This window comes from Trypanosoma theileri (assembly GCF_002087225.1).
Source record: "Trypanosoma theileri isolate Edinburgh chromosome Unknown TM35_Tth_77_V1, whole genome shotgun sequence".
NCBI lineage: Eukaryota > Euglenozoa > Kinetoplastea > Trypanosomatida > Trypanosomatidae > Trypanosoma > Trypanosoma theileri.
In genome coordinates this window covers 19,656-28,781 of record NW_021639919.1, presented here as the reverse complement: position 1 = coordinate 28,781, position 9,126 = coordinate 19,656, and the positions used below count along the sequence as shown (strand labels likewise).

General features: G+C 41.6%; 6 protein-coding genes across 6 annotated transcripts; all 6 read left to right on the top strand.

Annotated features, from left to right (window-relative positions):
- Positions 1 to 111: 111 nt before the first annotated feature.
- On the top strand, positions 112 to 978 carry TM35_000771130 (uncharacterized protein; the record flags this gene model as incomplete). The annotated part of the gene is made up of 1 exon (XM_029031337.1): positions 112 to 978. One exon carries the CDS (start codon positions 112 to 114, stop codon positions 976 to 978), a length of 867 nt encoding a protein of 288 aa, XP_028877379.1.
- A 695-nt stretch (positions 979 to 1,673) lies between these two features.
- TM35_000771120 (uncharacterized protein) lies at positions 1,674 to 2,429 on the top strand (the record flags this gene model as incomplete). The annotated part of the gene is made up of 1 exon (XM_029031336.1): positions 1,674 to 2,429. One exon carries the CDS (start codon positions 1,674 to 1,676, stop codon positions 2,427 to 2,429), a length of 756 nt encoding a protein of 251 aa, XP_028877378.1.
- A 699-nt stretch (positions 2,430 to 3,128) lies between these two features.
- TM35_000771110 (uncharacterized protein) lies at positions 3,129 to 3,992 on the top strand (the record flags this gene model as incomplete). The annotated part of the gene is made up of 1 exon (XM_029031335.1): positions 3,129 to 3,992. One exon carries the CDS (start codon positions 3,129 to 3,131, stop codon positions 3,990 to 3,992), a length of 864 nt encoding a protein of 287 aa, XP_028877377.1.
- Positions 3,993 to 4,684: 692 nt separating this feature from the next.
- Positions 4,685 to 5,752, top strand: TM35_000771100 (uncharacterized protein; the record flags this gene model as incomplete). The annotated part of the gene is made up of 1 exon (XM_029031334.1): positions 4,685 to 5,752. The coding sequence occupies one exon, from the start codon at positions 4,685 to 4,687 to the stop codon at positions 5,750 to 5,752; it is 1,068 nt and encodes a 355-aa protein (XP_028877376.1).
- Positions 5,753 to 6,516: 764 nt separating this feature from the next.
- TM35_000771090 (uncharacterized protein) lies at positions 6,517 to 7,932 on the top strand (the record flags this gene model as incomplete). The annotated part of the gene is made up of 1 exon (XM_029031333.1): positions 6,517 to 7,932. The coding sequence occupies one exon, from the start codon at positions 6,517 to 6,519 to the stop codon at positions 7,930 to 7,932; it is 1,416 nt and encodes a 471-aa protein (XP_028877375.1).
- A 370-nt stretch (positions 7,933 to 8,302) lies between these two features.
- On the top strand, positions 8,303 to 8,695 carry TM35_000771080 (translation elongation factor 1-beta; the record flags this gene model as incomplete). Its single annotated transcript, XM_029031332.1, has 1 exon — positions 8,303 to 8,695. One exon carries the CDS (start codon positions 8,303 to 8,305, stop codon positions 8,693 to 8,695), a length of 393 nt encoding a protein of 130 aa, XP_028877374.1.
- Positions 8,696 to 9,126: the final 431 nt, after the last annotated feature.

Here is a 9,126-nt window from a genome sequence, read left to right as displayed (position 1 = left end):
GGTAGTTTTTTTGCTCTGTCATGTTATTTCTTTTTTTTTCTCTCTCTCTCTCTCTCTCTCTCTTTACACACACAGAGATTTCAGTGATCCTCAGTGATATTAATAACAAGAATGTCCATGTTGTCGTGCCGTGTGTTGTGTCTATTGGCCATTGTGTTCTGCTGTGTGGGTGTGGCTCATGCTGCTGCTGCTGCTGCACCAGGTCATAACGTATATCTTGAGCAGGTGAAAGAGAAGGCTAAGGAGACTTTGAGACTGAAGGAGGAGTGTGTGAAAGTCACCAACGCTGCTCGAGAGGCCGCGCATGCAGCTCAAGAATTTGTTGATACCACTCAGGTTAATCTCGAAACAATTGCTGCTGACCCAGAAGAGGTGGAGAAAACGAAGAGTAAAGGTGATGAACTCTCTGATAAGGCAACGAAGGCTGCAGAGAAAGCAAAAGAATTGGCCAATAAAACTACAACCAGTGCGAAGGAAACTGAGAAGAATGACTTCTGTTTTGCTTCAGATGAAGTAAGTACGGCAAGGCAAGCAGTTAAAGATGCACAAAACGCGGTACAGGCTGCTATAGCAGCTGGAGATCTGGCGCACGCTTCTGTTAATAAAGTGAAAGATGTCCTGCAGAAACTCGACGCCGCAGTTGCTGCTGCCAAAGAGAAGGAGAAAGAAAAACAAGTGGAGCCTCAACCACAGCCACAGGAACAGACAAAGGATCCATCTCTTGGTGAGCAGCAAGGCCATACAGAAGGAAATCAGGCGGAGCAAACACAAGAAAAACAAAAAGAGAAACAAAAACAGCACTACCGTTCTACTGTTACTATTAATATCCACGGAGATAATCTTGATGCCTTACTCAATGGTGCAGCGAATAACAGTGGTATGGCATTAAATGACGGCAGCAGCAGCCCTGCGTTACTGCGTGTTCCACTCCTGCTGCTGCTGCTGCTCTCTGTGCTGGGCTGCATGGCCGTGTGCTGAGCACTGTGCTGGGGTCCATCCAGAGAGTGTGGGTAATTACTTGTTTACTGTTAATAATAATATAATTGCTACTGTATTCAGTACACTGGGCACTGAGAAAATTAATTCCTTTGACACCCACTGGGCCAGGGTGCATCAATTTGTGTGGAAATACCTAATCTCTTTTCTTTTTTATACTTGTAAGCAGAGCATTGCTGTGCACATTGTGGTGTATATCACTCTGCAATTGTGTGATTCTGGTAAATGATATCTCTTTTTCTTTTTTATTTGCTTTTACATTATATCCGAATGAGGTAACGTTACAGTTTGTTTGTTTGTTCCTCTGGGGACACTGCAAATTGTAATGGGGACAGGGAGAAATCAACACAGAGAGAGAGGTTTATACATTATCCGTTTACTGTTGTTTTTGTGTGTGTGGCTATCTCTGCAATGTTACCAAATAATATTCAATTTGTATACAATCATTTATATATAATCTTTTCTTTTTTCTTGTGGAATTGGATGATTCTTTATTTTGTTTGAATAATGGGTGTTTACCCTAATGTGTCTATTTCGTTTACGCTCATGCTTGACTCGATATGTGTGTGTGTGTAGTAATAGTGGTGTACTGGTGTTTTGCTCTCTCTCTCTCTCTCTCTCTCTTTACACACACAGACACAGATTTCAGTGATCCTCAGTGATATTTAATGACAAGAATGTCCATGTTGCCGTGCCGTGTGTTGTGTCTGTTGGCCATTGTGCTCTGCTGTGTGGGTGTGGTTCATGCTAATGCTGCTGCACCTGCTGTTTTAACAGGTCACGAGGAACGTATTAAGGAAGCACAAGAGAAGGTTAAGGAGACTTTGAGACTGAAAGAGGAGTGCGAGAAAGTCATCAAAGCTGCTGAAGATGCCGCGTATGCAGCTCAAGTATTTGCTGTTACCACTGAGAATAATCTCGAAACAATTGCTGCTGACCCAGAAAAGGTGGAGAAAACGAAGAGTGAAGGTCGTAAATTCATTGATAATACAACGCAGGCTGCAGAGAGAGCAAAAGAAGTGGCCGACCAAACTACAGCCAGTGCAAAGGAAACTTACGATATAAGCGTACTTTTTGTTGGACAAGAGGAGGAACAAATGAAGGCAGAGGAAGCAGCTGAAAATGCGGAAAACGCGGCACGTGCTGTTAAAGAGGCTGAGGATCGGGCGATCACTTACGTTAAACTTGTGGAGGAGGCCATTAAGAAACTCGATGCCGCAGTTGTTGCTGCCAAAGAGAAGGAGAAGGAAAAACAGGTGGAGCCTCAACCACAGCCACAGGAACAGACAAATGAAACATCTCTTCCACCCACGAATGCTACAATAACGAATGGCATCACACGAAATGACGGCAGCAGCAGCCCTGCGTTACTGCGTGTTCCACTCCTGCTGCTGCTGCTGCTCTCTGTGCTGGGCTGCATGGCCGTGTGCTGAGCACTGTGCTGGGGTCCATCCAGAGAGTGTGGGTAATTACTTGTTTACTGTTAATAGTAGTAATAATAATAATACAATTGCTACTGTTTTTTTGTATACTGAACACCGGGGAAACTAATTCCGATGACACCCATTGGGCTAGGGTGCATCAATTTGTGTGGAAATACCTAATCTCTTTTCTTTTTTGTACTTGTAAGCAGAGTATTGATGTGCACATTGTGCTGTGTCTCACTCTGCAATTGTGTGTTTCTGGTAAATGATATCTCTTTTTTCTTTTTTATATGCTTTTACATTCTGTGTGAATGGGGTAACATATAATTTGTTTGTTCCTCTGGGGACAGAGCAAATTGTAATTCGGACAGGGAGAAACCAACACATAGAGAGAGATTTATGCATTATCCGTTTTTTATTGTTTTTGTGTGTGTGTGGCTATCTCTGCAATGTTACGAAATGATATTCAATTTGTTTATAATCTTTTCTTTTTTATTTGGGATTTTATGGGACTACATTTTGTTTGAATAATGGGTGTTTTCCACTAATGTGTATAGTTCCTTTACATTATTGTTTGATTCCATGTGTTTATGTGTGTATGCGGTGTATTAATGTTTTTCTGTTTTCTTTTTCTCTCTCTCTCTATGTCTTTACACACACACATACAGACACAGATTGCAGTGATCCTCAGTGATATTAATAACAAGAATGTCCATGTTGTCGTGCCGTGTGTTGTGCCTGTTGGCCATTGTGCTCTGCTGTGTGGGTGTGGCTCATGCTGCTTCAAGTCACACAGAATTTGTTAAGGAAGCACAAGAGAAGGTTAAGGAGACTTCGGGACTGAAGGCGCAGTGCGAGGAAGCCACCAAGGCTGCTCGAGAGGCCGCGGATGAAGCTCTTGTTTTTTTTGCTGCCACTAATAAGACACTCGAAACAATTGCTGCTGACCCAAACGAGGTGGAGAAAACGAAGAGTAAAGGTCGTAAACTCATTGAGAAGGCAACGCAGGCTGCAGAGAAAGCAGAACAAGTGCGCGCCAAAACTTCAGAGAGTGCAACTCAAACTGACGGTAAAGTCGAGCTTTTTCTAACAGGAGTTGAAAAAGAGAACGCATTGAAAGCAGTTGTCGAGGCAGAAAGCGCGGCACGTGATGCTGTAGAACATATCGACGCTGCGAAAACTCATGCTGAACTTGTGGAGGGTGTCCTGCAGAAACTCGATGACGCAGTTGCTGCTGCCAAAGAGAAGAAGAAAGAAGAGATGAAGCAGGAGAAAGAAAAACAGGTGAATTCTCCAGCACAGCCACTCTCTAAGGATCCATCTCTTGGTGAGCCACAAGGCCATACAGAAGGAAATCAGGCGGAGCAAACACAAGGAAAACAAAAACAACACTACCGTTCTACTGTTACTATTAATATCCACGGAGATAATCTTGATGCCTTACTCAATGGTGCAGCGAATAACAGTGGTATGGCATTAAATGACGGCAGCAGCAGCTCTGCGTTACTGCGTGTTCCACTCCTGCTGCTGCTGCTGCTGCTCTCTGTGCTGAGCTGCATGGCCGTGTGCTGAGCACTGTGCTGGGGTCCTTCCAGAGAGTGTGGGTAATCACTTGTTTACTGTTAATAATAATAATAATAATAATAATAATAATACAATTGCTACTGTGTTCAGTATACTGAACACCGAGAAAATTATTGCTGACGACACCCAGTGTGCTAGGGTGCATCAATTTGTGTGGAAATACCTAATCTCTTTTCATTTTTTATACTTGTAAGCAGAGCATTGCTGTGCACCTTGTGCTGTGTATCACTCTGCAATTGTGTGTTTCTGGTAAATGATATCTCTTTTCTTTTTTTTTGCTTTTACATTATTTGTGAGCGGGGTAACATATAATTTGCTTGTTCCTATGGGACATTGCAAATTGTAATGGGGACAGGGAGAAACCAACACAAAGAGAGATTTATGCATTATCCGTTATTGTTTTTGTGTGTGTGGCTATCTCTGCAATGTTACCAAATGATATTCAATTCGTTTATAATCTTTTTTTTTCTTATGGGATTGGATGGAACTTCATTTTGTTTGAATAATGAGTGTCTTCCTTAATGTGTCTATTTCCCTTGCGTTCTTGACTCCATATGTGTATGTATGTGTAGTAACAGCGGTGTATTAATGTTTTTCTTTTTATTTCTCTTTCTCTCTCTCTCTTTACACACACACACACACACAGATTTCAGTGATCCTCAGTGATATTAATAACAAGAATGTCCATGTTGTCGTGCCGTGTGTTGTGTTTTTTGGCCATTGTGCTCTGCTGTGTGGGTGTGGCTCATGCTAATGCTGCAACACCACGTGTCTCAAAACATGTGAATGAGGAAGTACTTAAGCCGGTGGAAAAGACCAAGCAACTGAAGGCGGAGTGTGAGAATGCCACCAACGCTGCTAAAGAAGTTGCGGATGAAGCTCAACGATTTGTTAATACCACTCTAAAGGAACTCGAAACAATTGCTACTAACCCAGAAGAAGTGGAGAAAACGAAGAGTGAAGGTCAAAAACTCATTGAAAAGGCAAGGAAGGCTGAAAGGGAAGCAGAAAAAGTGGCCGAACAAACTACAAACAGTATAAAGGCAAGTGAAGACATAGTCGGGGTTCTTCGTGATATAAATGAATATCCCGACACGGTAGTGGCAGCACAGAAAGTAATTGAAGATGCATTCCTCGCGGTAGATGTTGCTTATGAACATGCTGACAAAGCGCGAATGTGTGGTGTTGAAGTGAGGATAGTCCTGCAGAAACTCGAAGCCGCAGTTGCTGCTGCCAAAGAGAAGAAGGAAGAAAAACAGGTGGAGTCTCAGGCACAGGAACATACAAATAAAACATCTCTTGATGAGCAGCAAAGCCATACAGAAGGAAATAAGACGGAGCAAACACAAGAAACACAGGTGGAGACTCAGCCACAGGAACAGACAAATGAAACATCTCTTGGTGAGCAGCAAGGCCATACAGAAGGAAATCAGGCGGAGCAAACACAAGAAAAACAGGTGGAGCCTCAACCACAGCCACAGGAACAGACAAATGAAACATCTCTTGGTGAGCAGCAAGGCCATACAGAAGGAAATAAGACGGAGGAAACACAAGAAAGACAAGAACATCCTTCTCGTTCTAATGCTACTATTAATATCCACGGAGATAATCTCGGTCCCTTACTCAACGGTGGAGCGAATAACAGTGGTATGGCATTAAATGACGGCAGCAGCAGCCCTGCGTTACTGCGTGTTCCACTCCTTCTGCTGCTGCTGCTCTCTGTGCTGGGCTGCATGGCCGTGTGCTGAGCACTGTGCTGGGGTCCATCCAGAGAGTGTGGGTAATTACTTGTTTACTGATAATAATAATAATATAATTGCTACTGTGTTTTTGTACACTGAGCACCAAGAAAATTAATCCCGATGACACCCAGTGAGCTAGGGTACATCAATTTGTGGGGAAATGTTTAATCTCTTTTCTTTTTCTATACTTGTAAGCAGAGTATTGCTGTGCTCCTTGTGCTGTGTTTCACTCTGCAATTGTGTGATTCTGGTAAATGATATCTCTTTTTCTTTTTTGTTTGCTTTTACATTATATCCGAATGAGGTAACGTTACAGTTTGTTTGTTTGTTCCTATGGGGAAACTGCAAATTGTAAATTGGACAGGGAGAAACCAGCACATAGAGAGAGGTTTATGCATTCTCCGTTATTATTACTGTTTTTGTGTGTGTGGCTATCTCTGTAATGTTACCAAATGGTATTCAATTCGTATATAATCTTTTTGTTATTATTTGGGATTGGATGGAACTTCATTTTGTTTGAATAATGGTTATTTTTCCTAATATGTCTATTTCATTTACGTTCTTGCTTGACTCCATATGTGTGTGTTTGTGTATGGTCATGGTGATTTACTGCTGATTTTCTTTTTTTTCTCTCTATCTACATACAATCTCTTTAATCAGTACATACATTTCACTAGAAGCACAGTTACAGTAGGATATTCAGATCCGGAAAGAGAAGCCGAAGCACAACAGCACAAAGAGGAATTGCCTGATATGGAAGAGAATCAAATATGCACCACCGTCTCCGTTCTCATGTAATTCTTCTTTTTTCTATTTTTCTTTTTTCTGTTCTTTCTACTGTGGCAGGATGGACGACGGCGGGATCTTTACAACCAAACTGTGCGGCCTCATATTCGCAGGCGGTTGATCTCGACAACCCCAACGTCCTTTCTGGCGCTATTGGGACCGTACGCACGTATGAGGGATGTTTTCAGCGACATCGTGATCGATTTGTTGTTGTGTCCCCACAACGAACTACGCCGTCGCCAAAGTTATTTCCATCGTGTCAGTATTTTCTACACCGAAATAAAACTCTGACAATGTATTATCTAGTCTCAGATATTTGTCGTATGGGTCATAGTACAAAGGATGCACCTCATTTAATGACGTTTCTTATTGATTACTTTGCCCCATGTTCACTTCTCTGTAGAAAGAATTCAACACGTCTTCGTGTACAACTGAAAATTCTCTATGGTAATGTGTGTGCATCTTATCCGGTGCCAAAGTTAGATAGGTCGTTTAGAACAGTAGTCTTGGGATGGTTTCAAGCCTTGCTTCGTAGTGATTCACCTTTTATGAAATTAATGTCTTCATGGGGTATTGATTTTGTTACTTCACGTTTACCCACTGGTAATGTAAAAATACTTGCTGAAGAAATTTTTTACAAGGAAGCAATGCAAGAGAAAGGTTTTTTCTGTCCTCGTGGAGATCAAGTACCTTTAAATGTTAATAATATTTCTATTCTTGGTACTTCTGCTGGAAATTTGGAGATAAATAGTGGACTTCGAATCATTGTTCGATGGGAACGTTTTCGTTGGTTTCGTACTCGTGCTCAGGCAAATCTTTTTAGGGAATGTCTTTTGCAGTATTATGAAATTCCACCTCGTCCAAAGGAAACCTCTTTATTGCTGCTTCGACGCCCTGGTGAAAGACATTTTGATGAGAGTAAATGGTATAATTTACTTAATGTTACCTTAGCATCATGTGAGGCAACAGTAAATATGGAAACTTTTTCTTCAATGTCTTACTATAGTCAAGCATCCCTTATGCATAATAGTTCTATTTTTATAGCAGCTCATGGTGCTGGAGTTGTGAATATTATGGCCATGACTCCAGGAAGTGTTGTTGTAGAATTATTTCCACATGGTTTTCGTTATGCCATGTATGAAGAATTGGCAATTCTTTTAGGTCTTCATTACATTCCCTATGAGAGTCCAAAGGTTTGGCCTCCCAAATGTTGTAGTGTACGTTGGGAAGACCGGGCATCAAAGTTTATGCCACCACTGAAAAATGAAACTCTACCAAAAACAAGTTTTGGTGTACGTTCATGTAAGGAATGTGATATTAAAGTTTCTTTTAATGATATGACGATGATAATACGTGATGCATTAAGCCTTTTGGCTGCTCGTGAAGAAGAAGAAGTATAGTTATTGGTGATGATGAGGTGGAACCTATTCTCTTTGATTGTATTTATCTGTTTCTACACCTTTTGTTATTCTCTATGCTGTGCACAGCATTATTCTCTAAAGACCAAAAAAAAAAAAAGTTTTTCTATACATAATGATTTGGTATTGTTGTACTGTTTGGTCGTTTAACTTCTTTTTTTCCGTCCACTTTCTTGAAGACTGAGGTGAGCTCCCATTACCTTTTAATGTGTATTGTTTCTTTTTTTTCCTTTATATCTCATTCTTCTTTTTTTATACTTATTCTCTCTCTCTCTCTCTATCTATCTCTTTATTCATCTCAGATACAAACTTACTAACTCTCCTAATCACCTAACCCCCGACAGAAGTGATCATGTCCACTCTTAAGGAACTCAACGGCCGCCTCACCGCCCAGCCTTACGTGTCCGGCTTCACCCCAAGCCAAGAGGACGCGCGCATCTTCGCCGAGATGTTCGGCTCCCGCACCGCCGTGATTGAGTGGGCCGCCCGCATGGCCGCGTACTATCAAGCGGAGCGCGACGAACTCGCCGGTGCCGCATCCTCATCGAAGAAGGCCGCCGCTGCAGAAGAGGATGAAGACATTGATCTCTTTGGTGAGGTCACAGAGGAGGAAAAGGCCGCACTCGAGGCAAAGAAGAAGAAGGACGCTGATGCCAAGAAGGCCAAGAAGGTGGTCATTGCCAAGTCTTCTATTCTCTTCGACGTGAAGCCATGGGATGATACAGTCGATCTNTTATACTTGTAAGCAGAGTATTGCTGTGCACCTTGTGGTGTGTCTCACTCTGCAATTGTGTGGTTCTGGTAAATGATATCTCTTTTCTTTTTTTTTATTTTCATTCACATTATTTCTGAGCGAGGTAAAATATAATTTGTTTGTTACTATGGGGAAATTGCAAATTGTAATGGGGACAGGGAGAAACCAACACAGAGAGATTTATACATTATCCGTTATTATTAATTTTTGCTGTGTGTGGCTATCTCTGCAGTGTTACCAAATGATATTCAATTTGTTTATAATCTCTTTTCTTTTTTTTTATGGGATTGGATGGGACTTCATTTTGTTTGAATAATGGGTATTTTTCCCTAATGTGTATCTATTTCCTTTATATTCATGGTTGACTCGATATGTGTGTGGTAATAGCGGTGAACTGGTGCTTTTCTCTTTTTTCTCTCGCT